This window comes from Phoenix dactylifera, chromosome 16, assembly GCF_051530095.1.
Source record: "Phoenix dactylifera cultivar Ajwa chromosome 16, Ajwa_hap1_PhDact_Kaust_v1.1, whole genome shotgun sequence".
Classification (NCBI taxonomy): Eukaryota; Viridiplantae; Streptophyta; class Magnoliopsida; order Arecales; family Arecaceae; genus Phoenix; species Phoenix dactylifera.
In genome coordinates, this window is record NC_143205.1 from 16,284,212 (window position 1) to 16,304,127 (window position 19,916).

The 19,916-nt window shown below is 39.5% G+C and overlaps 2 protein-coding genes across 2 annotated transcripts; both read right to left on the reverse strand.

Moving 5' to 3' along the window:
• Positions 1-166: 166 nt before the first annotated feature.
• Positions 167-9,705, reverse strand: LOC103706357 (putative HVA22-like protein g). The gene is made up of 7 exons (XM_008790427.6): positions 9,568-9,705; positions 8,999-9,077; positions 8,781-8,879; positions 8,637-8,693; positions 8,447-8,510; positions 8,159-8,371; positions 167-849 (listed from the first exon to the last, which is right to left on the reverse strand). Exons 2-7 carry the CDS (start codon positions 9,028-9,030, stop codon positions 457-459), a joined length of 858 nt encoding a protein of 285 aa, XP_008788649.4. The 5' UTR covers positions 9,031-9,077; positions 9,568-9,705; the 3' UTR covers positions 167-456.
• Positions 9,706-11,218: 1,513 nt separating this feature from the next.
• Positions 11,219-18,040, reverse strand: LOC103706356 (endoglucanase 24). The gene is made up of 6 exons (XM_088712586.2): positions 17,211-18,040; positions 16,753-17,036; positions 15,546-15,983; positions 15,035-15,182; positions 12,519-12,685; positions 11,219-11,800 (listed from the first exon to the last, which is right to left on the reverse strand). The coding sequence occupies exons 1-6, from the start codon at positions 17,416-17,418 to the stop codon at positions 11,471-11,473; spliced, it is 1,575 nt and encodes a 524-aa protein (XP_088568712.1). The 5' UTR covers positions 17,419-18,040; the 3' UTR covers positions 11,219-11,470.
• Between the last annotated feature and the right edge of the window lie 1,876 nt (positions 18,041-19,916).

Below are 19,916 nucleotides of genomic sequence, written 5' to 3' on the forward strand. Positions count from 1 at the left end.
CTCGGCCTGACTCAAACCAGACCCGCCATTGCTAAACAGTCCTCTTGCCTCATGGCTAGCAAGGATTAATGCAACTTAACAGATTTGTCGCCAAATATGACCGATCGCATCAATGGTTGTGACCCGATCGATTCCTTTTTCTAGCTCAATAAGTTTGCCTATGCTTCCATCTGCATCATCATGGCCTCTTATGAGCTTGAGTGACCTCCATTATCACCATCAAAATTGTTCAAAAGCTCATCATAAACCATAAAGCTAGCTGGTCTCTACTGAGTTCTGTATCAATGTTATCTTAATAAGAACTAGCTACTTAACAATCAAGCCAATTACAAAGGTCATTTATTTACAGTGGGTGAAATTCGAAATCCTACCAATCAAGCCAATTAGATTTCTAACAGTCAGTCTTTTTGCCCTCTGCCACCAAAAAGCACCTAACTATGCTAGAAATAAAAGCAATCACACCCTAACAACCATGGCAGCTCGTCTTTTCAATCTGCCACGGGTCATGCGGATTGCCTCCTCCATGGCAGTCTCCTGTGCTGGGGGATTCGAGACTTCCTTTGATGTAGAGGTGGCTGCGTCGACCAGTGTTGGTTCTTTACTTGGAGCTGTATGGCTGGCAGTCCCTGAAGCACCTGGGCTGGGAACTGACGACGCTTGTGGCTGCCTGGCTGCAGAGGCAGCCAGGGAAAGGCCACCAACCTTTGTGGGTTGTTCTTGCAGCTGGCTCTTACTGGGGCTGAGAGGTGCTTGGTCTGGCCGTTGAGGTTCCTGAGAGGCTGCTGGTTGGAGAGCAGGAGCTGCTGGATGTGCTTGATAGATTTGCTGTGATTGATGTCGTTGCTGCTGCTGCGGTTACAATAAGATCGATGAAACAGGATATCCAAGTCTCAGAAACATAACATAGTTTGGTGAAGGTTGCTGGATAAATCTAAAAATCATCTCGAATGATCAGAACAATTTAAGCTAAGAGGCATCAGAAGCTACAGCATGTAAGCGACATCAAATGGAATCAAACATTGGAATACTTGGAAAAAACTGCTGTGAAATGAAATGATGCCTAAAATACCAAGCAAAAAAAGCCTACATGCCTTCACCATCTCGAGATAATTCAAAATTGACAATACAGTTGACGAATGGAAACAAAATACATTCTTTGTATCAACAGTGGCAACATGATAAAGGTAAGCGTGAAATATAGGCATTAAAATTCCGGAACACATTTTGGCATGAGAACCATGTGATTCTAAAGTAAGAATGGTGGATAAGCTGATAATGCGCTTGTGAGAAAATTGGATACCACTCAGTTGACAAATTAGATGATCAAAATAAGCAACCCCCCCCCCCCCCCCCCACAAAAAAAAAAAAAAAAAAAAACAGTGAGTACTTGAGCAGAATCAGTCTAGATGTTTCATCTCTTAACTGAAGGTCATTACATGCAAATGAGAACAGAGATTAGCGTGCAGTAGAAACATGGTGTTGAATAGTCTACAACTTATTGATGCATTAATATTCAATGTAGGATGCGAGAGGGAGGCTATGTAGGCTCAATACACAAATGCATGTGAATGTTACTGCAAGAATGATAATCCAAAAGCTATCAAGGTATTTGGACTTTTAACCGAAGGTCATTACACGCAAATGAGAACAGAGATTAGCATGCAGTGGAAACATGGTGTTGAATGGTCTACAACTTGTGGATGCATTAATATTCAATGTAGGATAGGAGAGGTAGGCTATGTAGGCTCAATACACAAATGCATGTGAAAATAGTGTGATATGTTACTGCAAGAATGAGATCCAAAAGCTATCAAGGTATTTGGACTTTTAACCTAAGGTCATTACACACAAATGAGAACAGAGATTAGCATGCAGTGGAAACATGGTGTAGAATAGTCTACAACTTATGGATGCATTAATATTCAGTGTAGGATGGGAGAGGTAGGCTACGTAGTCTCAATATACAAATGCATGTGAAAATAATGTGATATGTTACTGCAAGAATGAGATTCAAAAAAAAAAAAAGGAGGTGAATTGGGTGCTGAACAACTGCATCACAAAATGCAAAGTTGAGTGCCTTGAGTCCAAGAAGGATTCTTTCCAAGATATATATAAATGTATACATGCAAATTATATATACATAAATATACAATAAAATTTTAATTGGCAAACTAAGGCTTCTAGAATGGAGCGTATTTGATCTACAACATGCTCTTCATCAAGATCTCAATTGGTATTGGTATGGATGAGGAAAAACCTGAAGCAACATGTGCAATAATCTCCTTATCAGTGTACAATTAGAACAGGAAATAGAGAAGGCAAGGAATTGGAGATGAAAGACTTATAATTCTCCCAGGGAAACCTAGCATTCTTTTTTAAAAATGGTTGGACCTGATAGAAAGAATTGGATCCTGCAGATACCACACTTTATCAAGGAGAATCATAACTGTTCACACCTTGCAAGATAAAGTCTAAGAACATAGGATTGCTCGAAGGACTACAAGTGGACATTATGGTGTGTCATCCTTTTTTTCTTACCTACGTTAACCTATGTTGCTGAAGAAGCATATACATTCACTGGACCTGTAAAGTATAGAGAATGGAGCACCATCCCTTATAAGGCAGGACAGGGAAAATAAGAAACTTTACCCATTTGAGTTAAAAGGAATAAACATGATTGGATTTGGAAGAGTTATTTCCAAACCCCATCCATGATAAAAAATGTGAACATATGATATACAAGTGCACGAAAGAAAATTATTGATTATCGAGGGAGACGAAACTAGGGGGGTGCGTAAAAAACTGGCCAAACTACGAACCCAATCCGAACTAGTCTTTTCGGTTCAATTTATATTATTTTTTTTAATTCAGTTTTGTTTCAGTTTGAGAAAGTGTTGAACCAAAAAAAAAAAAAATCAGTTCAGTTAAAGGTTTGAGTTTTCAAAAAACCAATTCAAATCGACCCAACCCAACCTGACTCATGTGTAAATATACAAATATATATATTCAAACCGACTCAACCCGGTTAAACCATGGTCAGCGGAATTGTTCCGAACCGCTCAGTTCGGAGTGTGTCAAGTTGTACCGACAACAGACCAGGACAGTTCCAACAACCAAAACGAGAAACCAGCGATAGAGGGGGAGAAGGAGAAGCAAGGAGAAGAAAAGCGAGAGAGTGAGCAGGGGAGGGAGGGGGAGGGAGGGGGAGGGAGAGGGAGAGGAAGGAAGACAGAGGGAGGCGGAGGCCGGCCAGCCTCCGCCTCCTCCGTCGCCCCTCTACCACCCTCCTTCTCTTCCCTCCCTTCGGCCTCCACCTCCTCCGTCGCCCCTCTACCACCCTCCTCTTCCCTCCCTCTCTCCCCCTTCTCTCTCTCTTTTCCTCTCTCCCATTCTCCCTCTTCTCCGCCCCCTTTACTGTGTCGATACGAGCCCGACACGGAACAACACGAGGCCGTACCAATCTGTGCTGCCAAGCAACTAGTTCGGGCCTCGGTTCCAGCATAGTGGTCCTTGGGTTAAACTGAACTGAATTTTTTGGATTGGTTTTAAGCAGTTTTTGTAGATGGTCGGTTTGATTTTGGTTTCTGTTTTAGGAAACCGGTTTAAATTAGTTTGGTTTTGGATTTAGCTCCAAACCGACCCGACCCGATCCATGCACGCCCCTAGACAAAGCTATAAAACAAGCTTCAAAATAGAAAAAGAAAAAAGAAGAAGAACGGTCAAGATTCTTCATATATGTGTCTAAAACAACAGCACCAATTTATCAAAACAAATTTTAAATTGACACAATAAGTAATTCCACTAATACTGTTCAACATCAAGTTCCAATAAGCATGCCATTCACTCTTGAGTAACAAGTAATAGGCATGTCTTTCGCACAACTTAAGCCATAGTAACATATATGGAAAATTGTTCCTTAACAATGGATCCAAGAGGTTCATAATCAACACTATTGTCAAGATAATACAATTCCATGATTTGGATCTAAAAGTCCTTCAGTAAGTTGGATCAGATCCATGCATCAAGATCAGACGGGGCCTTCAAACTTGGATGGTAAGATCCAAATCAAAATAACAATAATACATATGAAAATAATTAGAGTATCCATCTTTTAAGATCCATTCGTTTGTTTTTCTATAATAACTAATTCACCATTAACAAGTTCCTAAAACATAAAATTAGCAATCTACTTAGAATGTGCAAGAGCTAAAACGTAGGGTCAAATTTTCATATATCTTCTAGCATTTTTTTAAAATGGAATTCCTTTGCATGGTGTTCCCTCCATGAAATTGGGAACGAATGATCTGCTTGGTCAAGGACTAATTAACAATATTTATCACATAAAATAAAAATAAATAACTTATTTGATATGAATTAACTATTAATGTTGTTATATAGAATAAAAATAAATAATTTGAATATTATTTTAAATAAAATTATATTATATTCGAAAATAGTGGACATATCAAGTAGTGTACATTATAATATTATAGCAGTTGTTACTTAAAAATTTACAATGTATTATACATTAGAAAATGAACATTATGAAATGCATGCTAAAGAAAAACAATAAAATTTAAATATAAATTATTAAATAGTATTAAATAAAAATAAATATATCAGATAAATACTAAAAATTAATTAAAATAAATAATTAAAAAGTTATAAAAGAATATGTTAATTAAAAACTCAAAAAGAACAAAATGGAAAAAATAGTTTAAAAAAAATAATATTACAATTAAAAATAAGATATTAAATTTCAAATATAAAATTTAAATAATATAAAAATAATAAAATAATAAAATTGAAAAAAGGAGAACAAATTATAAGTCGTAAAGAGGAACACAAAAAAATAGGCAGCCCCCCAAAAGATCTACAGAAATCATTATTATAGAATTACTTTGATTATCTAGTTAATGATATATTCAATATAAAATTGATTATATTGTGATACATAACTAGTTAAATCAACTACTGGAAAATGAATTGCTAGTCCTTTTCCATGCATTTCCTTTGTTTCATCTCCAAATATTGAAATGGGAATCACGACTCTGATTCTCTCACTTCCATTCCCATTCCATTCTAATTCCCATCCCAATTGTTTTTCATTCTTGGAAACCAAACATAAAGTTAGTTGTCGATCCATTTGGAGAGCATAGCATGCTTTGGTACAAATCACATTTTTTGTAATGTGAGACAATTCACTATAAAGACTTTGCATAAGGTTTAGCTAGTGGAGAAAGAAACACTCTTTATTCATCATGGGGCAGAAGGAAATGAAATGATCTTTACATATCAAATATGATATTGATGACGTTGATGTTGATGATCGCTTGTTTATCCCTTGATTTTGCATATTGAATCTAATAATGTTGACAATATTGTTGATGATGTCTTGCATATCCCTTTCTTTTTTACACAGGCCTATTTCTGCATACATTCTTTTCTCCAACATTTAAGAGAAATTGAAGAAAATTTTGTGCCCTGTAATCTAATTCATGACCTAATCCAATCCAACTCCCTCAAAGATTATGATGCAATCATGATATTGACAACACCATAATGAGAATTAGGATATAGCTAACCTAACTATTTGAAATCAGCTCACTTATTCACCAAAAATTTCATATCAAAGGCAAACTTAGTGCTAGTGCAAATTTTCTTTTAATTTCTGTCTCGCAACTTCCACATCACCCCATATTGCTACAAATTTCTGCATAACTTTCGCATCAGAATAGTTGGCGCATGTCATGCTATGCTATGCAATGGTTAGTGCTTGACACCTACCAGCATGCATGATACCAATTCCCCCAACTTCCAAGTGCTATGCACACATGCTTCACCAGCATGATACTCATGCCAATCCATGTTTTCTTGCAACATCGTAGCATAGAACTAACTAGGGGTGTAAATGGCCGAGCAACTTGCGAGCTGCTCAAGCTCAACTCAAGTGCAAGCTCGACTCCACTCGACTATTACCGAGCTCGAGTAGTTCAAACAGTTTTTCGAGTCAAGCTTGAGTAGCAAAATACTCGGCTCGAAGACTAACGAGCCTAATCGAGTATATATACTTTAAAAAATATTATATTTTATTTATAATATATTATTAATTTAGTATTTTAAAATATAATATTATGTTATATTTTGTTTTAACTATATTTTTTAAAAATGACCAAGGCTCAAATTCGAGCTTGAACTCAAACTCGAATATGGTTTGGTTGATATTCAAGTTGATCCCGAGTGTTGTTTTTTTTTATCGAGTCAAGCTCAAGCTTGGATATTGGCTCGATCGATCTTGAGTCCAGTTTTGAGCTCAAGCATTTTGAATTGAGCCGAGCTCGGGCTTTCGAGCCTCTAACTACTCAACTCGACTCGGCTCGATTACACCCGTAGACCTAACAAATGTCAACTACTTAGATCTTAACATCAAGAAAAGAAAATGTAGCAAAGAAGTACTCATGTCATAGAGCTAAAAATTCTCAACTACTCAAATCTTCCAGATAGACATCCTTTATTTCTAAATCATGCCATTACTATTTTAACCAATGCCATTTTTTGCTAACCACATGCGCATATGAAACATGTATAGCATAAAATGTAAAGGGGGCAAGATTTAATATAGTGAAGACTCAAATTAATTCCCCCTTCCCTATCACCAAAGTGCACACATGAAACATGTACAACATGGGATGTGTAGGGGGAAAATTTATTACAGTGAAGACTCCAATTAATTCCCCCTTCTCTATCACTTCCAAATTGTTCTTCGTTCTTGCAAAATGTTGGTTCTAGAATGAACATAGCAACCACATAATAGCCGTTAATCAATTGAATATCTCATCTAGCAAGGCAGTTCAATAACCAATAGTACAACTATAGCATCTCGCCACTCTATTTACTTCACTTTCTTTCATTCGATCGAACCACATTCTAACCTTACTATCATCCTCTCCTCTCCTACCCTTCCTACACCATTCCACTCCTCCAACCACCCCTCAGGAATCACGAAAACATGAACAAGCATTATGCATTCAAGACATGATAAACATGAGGACGTACATTTTTTTAACATTATTTAATTAGGAAATCTTTAAACTTGGTATCACCTCATGATATCTTGAGTATGCTTAGAAATCTCAATTTCAATATAACTTATGCAATAATATTCACAATCAGTGGTAACTTTAAGCAAAATTTTAGATCCCATGGAACGAGGGTGTCCTAGTTTCTCCATAGAATAGGATGCCTCACTGCTCACCCCTAATGGCCATCCCTGTCGAGCGTCCTATGGGTACCTTCTATCTTTCTCGCCTTCTTTTTTTCTTGACTTCTACCTTCTCTTATTCTTTCTTTCCTTTCTTCCTCCTTTTCTTTCTTTTTCTTCCTCCTTCCTTTCTTTCGTTCCGTTTTCTTCTTCTTTCCTTCCTTTTTTTTTCCTTGTCTTCTTTTCCTTCCTCTTTCCTCTTTCTTCTTCTTTTTTTGCTTGGATGGGTTTGGAATCTTGCTCTTGTCCGGGTCCCATTTCTCGCAAGAACGGGATGGTACATCCAAGATAGCCCTATCCCACAAGGAGTTAAAACCTTGACTTTAATCATCTCTTAGTATTGCATAACATTCACATCTCAATGATAAATTTAAATTATCTCTTAGTATTCCATAACATTCACATCCAGTGGTATCTTTAATCATCTCTCCGCATTGCAAAACATTCACAATCAGCAGTAACTTTTTTTGGTGCCGCAAGATCAAGCAGTTTGTTCACACAACTTCTATATATTAAAAAATCATAAACAAACTCAAATAATCAATTTTTTATTATTTACAGCCTTCTTTTCTACATTTATGCACTAACACATATTGCAACTTGCAAGACACACAGATGTAGGCGAATAGCACATAACATAACCCACCAGATTCCTATGGTTCTGTACAGTTGTCTAAATGGAAACCACAAATTGAGGGGAGTTGTTTGGTGGTTCTGTACAGTTGTCTAAATGGGAACCACGAGGGGAGTTGTTTGGCATGCGGCATAAGGTTGCTATTCACTACACAAACTATCAAGAAATGATCATGGTCATACATGAGAAATTTGGGATAAAACTGGTGGCGTGTACATAAATGAGAACGAAATTGATGACTATTCCTCCTTGTCGGTGGATACCTGAGCAGGTTGAGTTCTTGGTGCCTGTGATTGTGAGGCAAAATATTGCAAAATTTCAAAAAACCTTGTCTGGCCATAGCTCCAAGCCTTTTGCCAATACTGCATCATAATGTCACTAGCCCTCGTTCTCAGCTCAAGCAAACTACGATCAATCTCGGTCTCATGCTTTGACATAAATGGCCGAAAGAATGTCTCATAGACATATGTCGTGCCCTGTCAAAACCTAATCAGAATACATATGGGAGAAAGAATATCAACTGATGAAATCTAATAGGCGTAATGCCATACCCTTGTTTTAGGATACCAGAGATACACAAAGAATGCCAACTTTGCTTCGCTGTACATTGGCAACCTTCACAAAAGCAAGATAAGGTTCACATCAAAATCAAGAAAACAGGGAATCCAGCATACAATTAACCGCAGATAAAATAAACTCATGTTATGAAATTTTCTTCATGAATAAATAAATCATGTTTACCATGAAATGAAAGTATCTCCAACCCTCTCGAAGACTGTCAGTACAGCAACTAAAATCCTACAAGAAATCAAAATAAAATATCTTCTTTTAGCCAAAAACATTGCATCCAATCTTCAATTACAATAGACAAGGAGAGGAACTTACCAGTACTGACACCAAAATCGCAGCTGCTCGATCTCCGGCTCGTCCAATTCCACAGTTTTATAGCATTCATATGCCGGATAGACATAGCCAAGGATCATTCTGTCAATACAAATGCACCAAGATCACATTTAGCGTTCACTTTATTTTAATTTTTCAAATGCAGATAACATAAGGCCCATTTCAAGAAAATCCAGGTAGGAATCGTAGAAATGTCTTACAGAAACACTCTAGTGAGAAATGACCCCATCATCTTGGCACTAAAAAACAAGAACCGCAGGAGCTCTCTTTATCACTGACCTGATCAAACGAAGAGAAGTTTAAATCAAATTACTAATAAATGCATCTTCAATCGTTTATAATAACAGCAAAGCCAAATAATGCAGGATCTATGTTATATAAATCAAGAACATAAGCACATTTATCACCAATCGACAACAAAGGGCCAAAAACAACCAAAATCTAGGGCATATCATATTTAATAAAAATCAAAAGCCAATTTATCATCGTAAATCCAACTTGAAGGATCCGAGTAAATCACTCCTGGAGCAAAAGGGAGGAAAGACGAAAAAAAAAAGAAATATTCACGAAAAAAAAACCCATCAACTATTCCACAATGTACCAGTATTCATCAAGAAAACAAACAAAAAAAAATGAAAATGAAAAACCAAGTGAATCAAGAAACAAAGCAGAACAAAGAATCCGAGGCGGATTCGATCATAAAACCATTCATCAAAAGACGGAAAAAAATATAGGGAAATCGAGAGACTGTTCGTAATATTTATCCGACCTCTCGCTAATGATAAGAGAGGCTCCTGCGACGAGTGATCGAGCGAGCGAACGAGAGAAAGAGAGAAAAAAAAAAAAGAGATCGGCTCCGAAAAAAACGAACGGCGTGCAGTGGGTTATATATATAGAGAGAGAGGGGCTTCGAACCGCCGCACCCGTCGGAAACAGACGAAGCGAAGACGAGAAGCGCGCAGCGGCCCAAAACTCTCCTTTGTTTAGCCATTCAAAAATCGAAACACCGGTTAATTCGTACTCTAGATTCCACAATCATCCGCTGTGGTACAGATTAGCGTGGGGTGTATGGATCGGACGGACGTCTGTCGACCTTTTTGGCCCCTGGACGGCGCACCAGACGTGCATGCATGAAGGAAAAGGTATGATGATACGGCAAGTCAGGGACAGATCAGATTCCGTCCATTTGATAAACACCTGGGCCGGTCTATGATTACGATTTTTCGTACCTTTTTTTCTGGACGTACCACAAGACAATGGTTCGATATGGACGCATTCCTTTCTCTAATTCCCTCTCTAATGTTATCAATCATCAATTCTATGAAGGATAGAGTCGCAGGACTAGAAAAGAGAAAGGGCCACCCTTTATTAAAGGGTAAAATGGTGGAGCTTTAAGGTGGAACAGAACAAGAAACAGAGGCACCACTTACCAAGGTCTCAGGAGTTTGGACCAGTCTCTGGGTACCATGTCTCAACAGTGGGCAACGCACTCTGGGTTGATGGGGGGCAGGCTTTTATTCTGGTTGATCAATTGAATGCTTTCATCTGAATAAGAAGAGTTCCATGAGATGTTGCCGGGATTTTTGGGTGGATACTGTTTGCCTTCCTGTCCTGAATGCACCTTTGTTTGGGTGGATATAATCATAAGGTGAGTTGAAATGTGGTCATGTTTGTTTTCTTTTTTCCCTCAGTTCCATGCTTTGCTTTAAAGGGGGCTTTGAGTGGACAGTAAGATAGAGGGAGCATCATATACCATCATCAGCCAGCAAGCTTCCTTTCCTTGATCATGGTTATAAAGGTAAGAATAATGACTTGCTTTCCATGTCCTGGAGGAAACTTGAGAAGGGATCGTAAGTTAATACTTGGATCTAGAAAGCTTCACAATGCTAAAGAATTATTATAAGAAAATTTCCAATGCATGGAAAGAACCCAAACATATTAGAATACACTGAAAAATTTAGAAAATATGTGCAGGTTTTATTGGTGCTAAAAGCAGAGAGACACAAAAGAAAGCCTTGGTGAAGCTACTACCTTCTCTTGGCCATTACTTTCAGCATCTTAATTGAGAGAGGGAGGAAGGGAGAGGTTTATCTACCAACAATTCTCATGAAACGATGTGTATAAATGATAAAGAAAAACTTAATCATAAACACCCTTTTAGTAAGAGTTGGACCATCCATTGTATAGGGAACAACTAGAACTATCATAATAAGCACCTGCCCTTGATCAATAGGGTAAGAATTTCACCAGCTGTAGGTAATCAACATACATACACCAAAAAATCTGTTCAATGCTTTCATATACCATTTACAGTTTGGCTATTCACCTGGTTCAGTTAATGATGCCACAGGTTGAACGCATGATTGAACTCCAACCAACAGATAGCCAGCTTAAAGATTAGTTCACACTTGCTTTGGATGTTTCCAGGGCAAAGGCATAAATAAGTATTCATGATAATATTTTGCTATGTATCTTGATACATGTACACCAAATATTGCTTCTGCAGCCAGTACACCGATCCACAGATGCAGCATTTACAACGAAACCAACTGCTTGAGAATGCTCACCATATACACTGTAGCCCGCAGCGGTGATAGGTTTCACTGAATGACGTCACAATAGGATTTCACATATATTACAGAGGCAACAAGACTATCAAGAAGGATAATAGATCAGGTGAAAGATTGAGCAACGGATGAGGTAGTGACCAGGCCAGATAACAAGCCCACCAGAGAAGCACTGCTGTAGGTGCTAGGCTCACCCTGCATGGAATTATTTCGGAGGTCGATGTAGGAGTCGTTCTTGAAAGGTCCACCAACAACTGCTCCTGTGGCAACGTTTGGATTAGGATCAGCTGATGAAAGCCACTGCCAGCCCTTGCAGCCAGTGTTGGCATTCACTGGAATTGATGCTCCCCTGTGGTGCACCTGTCGGGGATAGCTGCTCCCATATCCGACAAGGTAGCTCATCTTCATCGGGTTATCGCCCAATATGTAATCAGCCTGATAACAAAAGCCAACAGTTTCAAAGAAAATTAGACTTGTTTTGATACTAAAAAGGCCTTGGGAGTTTATACGGCTATACATATAACCAAGACACAGCAGGGTTGGATGTGTGTCATTATCATACAACCTCTGAGGTTTTTCTCCCTGCTTCCTAGGATGAATAAGTAACCCAGACTACATCCTAGCGGAAGAGAAGATTTCCAGAGTTGATCTGAATCAGCAAGAAGCTTATTGCTAGCCATACTAAAATCAAAACTGCAATGAAAAATGTGATGACCCATGCGGGCGTGTTTAGTCTTACAACGGTTATTCGCTGGATAAATCTTAGGTACTTATACAAGATCAAAAAATCCAAATAATACTTTCCGACTAGTCTTTTTAGGTGAGGTCCTGAATTGTGACAAAATGGTATCAAAGCGGACTAGATTTATAACTTATGTGAACTAGGGAATACTGCAACACGGACCTATTGAGGCTGACCATAGGTCGATCATGGTGCTTATAATTAGATTTATATGAATTTGAATCTTTAGCCTGATGAAGACGTCAAGGCTTAAACGAGAGAAGTATGTGAGAACCCGTGCGAGCATGTGTTTAGTCCCGCATCGGTTATTCGCTGCATAGAACTCAGATACTTATACAGGATCAAAGAACCCAAATAATACTTTCCAACTAGCCTTTTTGGATGAGGTCCTAGGTTGTGACAGAAAATCACCTGGGATATAGCAAATTTGCGGAGATCCATGAGTGTAAAGGTCTCCCCACTGCATTGAACTTCTGCAGTCCTGGAGGTCAGCATGTAATCACTATAAACTATAGCGAGGAATGATGCAGCAACAGGATGCTGAAGAGAGTTCCACTGGTCTATCCATATCAATCCACCTGTAATGATCAGAAATTTAAGTAACGTAGATAATGTAATTCTATAAGCAAATAACTAGCAAAGAAACATCCATTATAATTAACTCAAAATGTCCTAGAAACACTGGATATTCTTTGATTGGGAAAAACTGAACAGGACAGGTCTTTACCAATGCTTAACTAAAGAAGCTGAATTTGTCATGATTAATATAAGAGCTTTGGGCGTGACACACAAGTATTCAAAGTTTCAAACTCTTTTACTCAAGGACAAGGTGACAAACTGATTGAGATATTTAGTGGACACTTTCTTTGGTGATGATCAATATTCGATGCAGGTTTATATTGAAGACTGTAGCCCAACCAATAGGGAAGACCTTGACAGGAGCTGAAAATCACCTGCCTTGACAAAGAACAAGGCCTTCTTTAGAAAGAATATCAAACAACAAATCATCATGGGCATGGTTTTCTAGGCATCCATATCTGATATGTACGCAATGTTCAGATCATCCAAATGTTTGCACATAAGAAAAACATGAGCATATGGGCTTGCAAACATCAAAATGGGTGTTCTTATTTTTCTATTTACGATCTATGATACATGATCCAAGACCATCTGATGGAAATACATTGCAGGAGCAACTGCACTGTTTACTTTTCAATTAGATGATTCACTGTTAAAGACTTTACCATGTATAACCATAGAAAATGATCCAAGACATTAAATGGAGAAAAAACATGGATTTTTAGACAAACTTTAGAAATTATTTAGGTTGTGTGCCCTAGAAGAGGGTATCATGCATCTGGGAACAAAGTAGTTCAATAAAGAATATAGGTGTGACAGTGAGAGAATGAGAGAGAGAGAGAGATTAAACATTAAGCCCCATCAAATGATTGGAGCCATCAAATGGATAAAACACAATAGCTGGCTTATTTGTACTCTAGATATTGTTCAAATGATGATAGTTACATGGCAAACATGGATAAGACATACCCATAGTTCTAGTTACAAAATTACAAGGGAAAAAAATTGCATAGAGGACTGAGGCTCCCCCCTTCCTGCATGGACTGTTCGGCAGAGGAGTCGGTGGCTCATGTGTTGTTCCAATGCTCGAGGGCAGCTCAAGTGTGGAGGTGTTATGGGACCAACCTGGCATTTTTGCAGCAAATGGCACCGACTAAAGCTTTCTTGGCCTTACTGAAAGGAACCATAAGAAGGCCAACCATGGTCCACCTAGGTGTCAGGGCAACCTATGTTGCGTACCATATTTGGCTTGCTAGGAACACTTGGGTATTCGAGAATAGAAGGCAACATCCTGTGCATGTGGCGGACAGAGCCTTACTTGATGCGGCCGAGCTTCTCCAGCCTTTCTCTACGGGTGATCTTGGGATAGCAAGGGACATATAGGACTATCGTTAGGCTCCCGCAGCGACTCGAACGATACTCGTCTCTTAGGAGCCCCCACTCTCAAGCTTTCTTAAGGTCAACTATGATGGTAGCGTGTCTGATGACGGACATAAGGTTGGAGCGGGATTCGTGATCAGGGACTCAGACTCTAGATTGGTGGCAGCTGGGGGCAGATGCATTTATGATGTGTCAGTTCTTGGAGCGAAGCTAAGGACTGCATGGGAGGGCATCAGCTATGCAAGAAATATACCAAAAGCTGACAACATCCAACTTAAGGGGGACTCGGCGATAATGGTGGGCTGGATTCAGAACTTGATGGAAGCTGTTGGCGAGCATTCGCTATTGCAAGACATCTGCAGAATGGTGAACAGAATAGCTAACTGGGTTGCCTCTTATGTGGCCCAGCATTCCGGTGGTTGGTTGTGGGATAGCCTCGAGGCTACCCATTTTCTTTTCGTTTTATTGTATCCTCTAACTTACATGGATGTACTCATACTAGAGTAGTATGATCTATCCATTTTATCAAAAAAAAATGCATATATCTTTAGTGTTACAACTAAAATAAGTACAAAAGTTCCAGATAAGAATCTTGAAAATACTAATTCCAAGCAATAAAGGCATATAATAATCTAGAAAGGATGAATTTTGGGCTTGGACCTTCAATTGATATAAACTTCTGGATTTATGGAGAAAATGGCTAGAAATACAAAAAAAGGCTAACTGTTAGAAAAAAGTGTATGAAATATTTGTATCTTACAGCTATAGTGTGTTAGTGTGACAAAGTTCAGCCCTATTCCCCCACGTAAATCATCTTAGCAGGCTTGGACCCATAGGGTGTCAATATAAGCATAGAGAAGTACAATGTGCTGATATAAAATATTTCCATAGATAAGATAAAAACCAGATATGACATAAATGGCTCTGTTAGTCTATGATTTACATAAAATGAAGTCTTCCAAGCATACCATTTGTTCTACTCTTAGTGGCTGTAGGGGAATCTGGTAAAAGACCACACATGACAGCTTCAGCTGTTTTCCTGTACATCTGGAGACCCTTCTGCTCCGCATTTGAGGAATCTTTTGAGCCAAAAAAATGTACTCTGGACAACAGAACCTGCAGAAAGATTGCTATTAAATTTAGAAAATATCAGAGTTGTTAAATCTTCATGGATGAACCACTCATGGTAACATAACAATCAAATCAGAATCATACGGTCTTCAAGATTTCCATAAGTGCACCAGTGTTCTATATGAGTTTAGAAGCTAGCATATTCAAGAACTATAAAATGTTGTCTCATTGTCCACTTTTTGTCAATAAAAGATAATTAGATAAATTGCATCTCTAATAAGCATTGTGAAGAAGATCTTAAATAAAAGAAAAAAGCTGAAAGGACAAGATAATGAATCTTAAATAATTACATAAAGATATGAAAGTATGGTGGCAGGCCCTGCACTTTGAGGATACGGATATATTTACCTGTGTTCCAGCACGTTTGTCATCCCAGCTGAACCATGTTGGTCTTCCCCAGTCAGCATAAGCATTTCCATTTTGGACAGCAACATAACTAAGGTACATCTGATCTCCTGTGGCATGATAAAGCCAACTAGCTGCCCACAAGAGTTCATCCAGATAACCTGTAGAGTTGTAGAATTTCTGAACTTGTGGAATGCTGACACTGTAAGAACCTCTATAGGTATCAGCAAAAGTAAATAGCTGCTGGGCATGCTGAAGAAGCAAATCTGAATAGGTGGTATTGACGGTTTTGAACACCATGGAAGCTGCAGCCATAGCAGCAGCTGTCTCAGCAGCCACCTCTGTTCCTGGAGTTTTTTCGTTAATTTGAGTGACAGGCCTTTTCTCGGTCATTTCTTCAGGCCTGTCCCAACATTTGTGATCTAAATCAGTATCACCCACCTACCAAAAAGAATAACTTGTTTCAGCTGGCATCTTGATAAATGTTACATGCAAGAGCCAAGAAGAGGATACCAGAAACTTTTTACAAGGAAAGAGTGACAAAATTTAGCAGTGCTTTAAGAACACTTTTCCTGCAATTATATGTAAAGCAATAAAACAAAATGCAGAAGTTTAGAATTTTCATTAACAGAAAAGATTTTATAATACTTTGTCCGGATGTCACCAAGAAGGAAATTCCTAGTTATATGGTTAATTCTGTTTGTGTTCAATTTATACGCGATGAGAGATGCTGAAAGTTTAAAACATGTGTAATTACAGCAGAATCATAAATTGATTCTATGTAGTATTGGGGAGAAAGATCAAAGTATCATCTAGTTTTGGGCTATGTACAAAACATAATAACAATTCATTCAGATGCACAAAGATGGCTACAACTAGTGCTCAAGCAACCTATATAACCCAGAACAAATATCAAATTGAATAAAAGAGTCAATAGATGAAGCGCAAGGTATATGAATTGACCTTTCCTAGTTGCATAGAACTAAAGCATCACAATCTGGTCAGTGGGCATAAATAAACGCAAAAACATCTCTTGAAACTCAACCATAACAGATATAGCTCAAGAAAACGAGCAGTGGCAGGGTTTTAGAACTGATATATGCTGAGAGATAAAATTGTCTATGCAGCTTCTACTATAGGTTTCTTTCAGCATGAGAACTGAAACACTAAAGAATCAGCAATATGCCAGGGAACTTAGGTTCAAGTTTACCTGAACATAAAGCACATCATCAGAAGGATGCGCATTTATCAAATAATCCATGATCCACTTCAGAGCATCTAGAGCTGGATCCAACTGCTTCACCGCTTTCATTTGATCTCCATACTCAAGAATCGACCACGACAACACCGTCGCTGTAAAAGCCATAGGGAAACCGAACTTCATATGATCGCCAGCATCATACATCCCTTTTGACAGGTCCACCTTCTCTTCTTTCCCATCATCTAAACCAGAATCCCCTCTCCAAGGGATCTCGTTATTGACCAGCTTACCCGCTGCAGACAATCACAAACACCAAAACAATTCCTTCATATATGGACAAGAAAAAACGAGCTTTTCTCGAGGAAATCACTGGCACGGCTCAGGAAACACAAAAATGAATTAAAAAAAGAGATCTTGAACTAATTTTTAGAATAAACATAGAGGAGCAGAGACATAAAGAAAGGTACATTTTTGTACTTGAAAAAACTGCAGAGCTACGGAGAGAGCTTCAGCATATTTCTGATTGATGGCCCCCGGCGGTCCGGGAACGGGAATCGCCTCCTGGTGGTGGGTCTTCTTCTTAATGGCGACCACGGCCGCGGTGACCGCGAGAGCCGCGACCACGAGCACGATCAGCCAGCCGGTGCACCGCTTGGTGACCTTCGGCGCCCCCATTCGTGGAGCTGGAGATGCCTCGAAGCCAACCGCAAAGATACCAACAAAATCCTTACCACATTAACTGTAATCTTTAGAGAAGAAATTCTAGAGCGCCTGGATCTCCTAGAATCCCGACCGACCGACCAAGATCTTACCGGACAGAAAGCTCTCCCTGACCGCCTTGAATCGATCGGAAAACAAGCGAAAAAAAAAATAAAGGGAACCTGGGAGGCGAAGAAGAAAGAGAAGCTATCAAGGGATTCTAGGGTGCAGATTTCGCCGGCATTGACGAAAGAGAGTATGGAGCTCCAACGAGATCGTTCTGGGGCACTCGGTGCCCCAGATCTCCAGTTATCTCGAGATCGGAAGATCAAATTCGATCTCGGGGAAAAGAAATTGTAGGGTTTTAGAGATCTAGATAGAAGAAGAAGGATGGTATGCTAGGATTTTCAGATCCGGCGCGAAACAGAAAAAAAAAAAGCGTTCTTTCGAAAGGCGGGACAGCTCTTCTTCGCCGTGCGTCTTCTTAGTTCGCTGTTGGTACCCAAAAAAAGCCCTCCACGCATAAGATATTTACGAAAATGGCTTCCTACAGGACGTGACGAGGCCTCTCAATTCGCGAAGCCTGTATCAGCTACTTCCTCCATAACAGTGAACATGATCTTTCTCGAATCAGCAACTATTTAATTAAGTGGGACCAACGATATGAGGTTGCGTATGAGTAAACGCTTTGTTACATATAGTATTTGCTGTTTGGTTCTTACGCTAATTGCTTTCGTACGTGACTCGAATGTGAGTCCGGTCACGTTGATTATATAAGTCCCAAATAAGTTACCAAACCTAACATTATCCGATGTGGCTTAAGATAGTTGGATAGTCGGGGTAGTCGGAAGCGCCATTCTCCAATGAAACGTTGAGAAGAAGCACTTTGGTACCAGAGTTGGGAGCGGAAGTTTTCATTGGTAAAGAACTTTGACTCGTTCGGTGCCTGTGATTGCCCCGCGAGAAAAGGTGGCGACGGTTTAGGAGAACGACGCCGAAGCGTGGCCGTACATTTTTTCCGGTTTTTTGTGGTGGGGCCAGCAGAAAGCGGGAGCAGGTGGGGCGGCGACCACGGTGTTTGGTGTTAGGAGCATGAAAGCGGATGCTGTTTCTAACTGAACATCTGGGTTCTTGTTGCGATGCTGGTTTTTTTTTTCTTTTCTTTTTTTTTTTTTGTTGTACCGGCATCTCACGAGTTGTGTGTAAGCCACGAAGAATCAAAATACATGGACTAGTCCCCATAGAATGGAGTCAGTGTCATTCCAAGAGAAGGCTCCGAAATGATGTGTTGCGAAGGAGGCGACCCAGTCTGCCGCACTGTTCACTTTTTGGAATACATGTACGACCTTAAATGAGTCAAGACTCTCCAACATGTAGCAAGCATCCCAAATTAGTAGGTGTAGATCTAGTCTGACATACCCACAACTGATCCACTCAACACTGTGGCCGAATTGTCCTCCAACAGAATCCACCGAGCCCCCAAGTGCACTCTAGCATGAACAAGGCCCTTCCACGCCGTACGCAGCTCTGCCACTAGGACAAACTCAACAAAAATGCGACGCCCTCTGTCGTAATCAGCCTGAGCTCCTGATCTCTGATCACAAAACCCACATCACATCTATTGTCGCCCTCTAAAATACTGCCATCAAAATTCATCTTAAGAAAACTAAGGGGTGGGGGCTCACATGATGCCATAGGTACCATCGCATTCTTTGGCCCTGCATGAGCCAAAAGGGAGCCCTATATGTCCCTATCATCCCCAGGTGTAATCTCAACTGCAGCGCTAGCCACCTCAGCTGCATATGCAAATGCTCTATCCACTATTGATCTCGGGTAAAAACGTCTGCCCTCAAATATTCCTGCATTCCTCTCCAACCTTGGTAAACCACATAAGCCCATACAATCCCCCTCTCTGCCCTGCTAGGTCTCTGGCTTGAACCCCTCAACTAGCATAGGAATGAGTCTCTAGAGGTGAAGGTCTGCTGATGGTTTAAAGCCAAGCCCCACACCTGAAGCACTCGTGGACACGTGAACAAGACATAGCTGATGGTCTCCTCCTCTCCCCGGGCACCCCTCATAATCGGCGTGAATCCGAACTCCTCTCCTAGTCAGGATCCCTCTAGTCGGTAGAATGCCTCATGCCACTTTTCACAAGAATAGAGCTACACGCGAATGTACCTATAGCCGCTAGATCCACCGTCCTTGCGATGCTGTTTTTGGTCTGGCTAGGTGGTTGGTTTGGAGGTCTTCTCGGTGTAACCGTGTTAACCTCGTTACTCTCACTCGGTGGAAGTCGGATTGGATAGGATCATATACACATTAGATCTAGATCGGATATAAAATTAATAAAAAATATATCAATTCTAACTCTATTCATTTATTAAATAAATTAAAAATTAAAAATTAAATCTAATTATTTTATTAAATAGACAATGTAATCTGATTTATAATAGATTAAATCAAATTAAATAAGT

Excerpts from the sequence above, each read along its gene's own strand:
- LOC103706357 (XM_008790427.6), bottom strand. The coding sequence starts at position 9,030 with ATGATGGGGTCATTTCTCACTAGAGTGTTTCT. Across the intron at positions 8,511-8,636 it reads GGAGATACTTTCATTTCATG|GTTGCCAATGTACAGCGAAG; the intron begins GTAAACATGATT and ends GCTTTTGTGAAG. Across the intron at positions 8,372-8,446 it reads TCTGGTATCCTAAAACAAGG|GGCACGACATATGTCTATGA; the intron begins GTATGGCATTAC and ends AGGTTTTGACAG.
- LOC103706356 (XM_088712586.2), bottom strand. The coding sequence starts at position 17,418 with ATGGGGGCGCCGAAGGTCACCAAGCGGTGCACCGGCTGGCTGATCGTG. Across the intron at positions 17,037-17,210 it reads GTTTTTTCAAGTACAAAAAT|CGGGTAAGCTGGTCAATAAC; the intron begins GTACCTTTCTTT and ends GATTGTCTGCAG. Across the intron at positions 15,183-15,545 it reads ACAAACGTGCTGGAACACAG|GTTCTGTTGTCCAGAGTACA; the intron begins GTAAATATATCC and ends ATCTTTCTGCAG.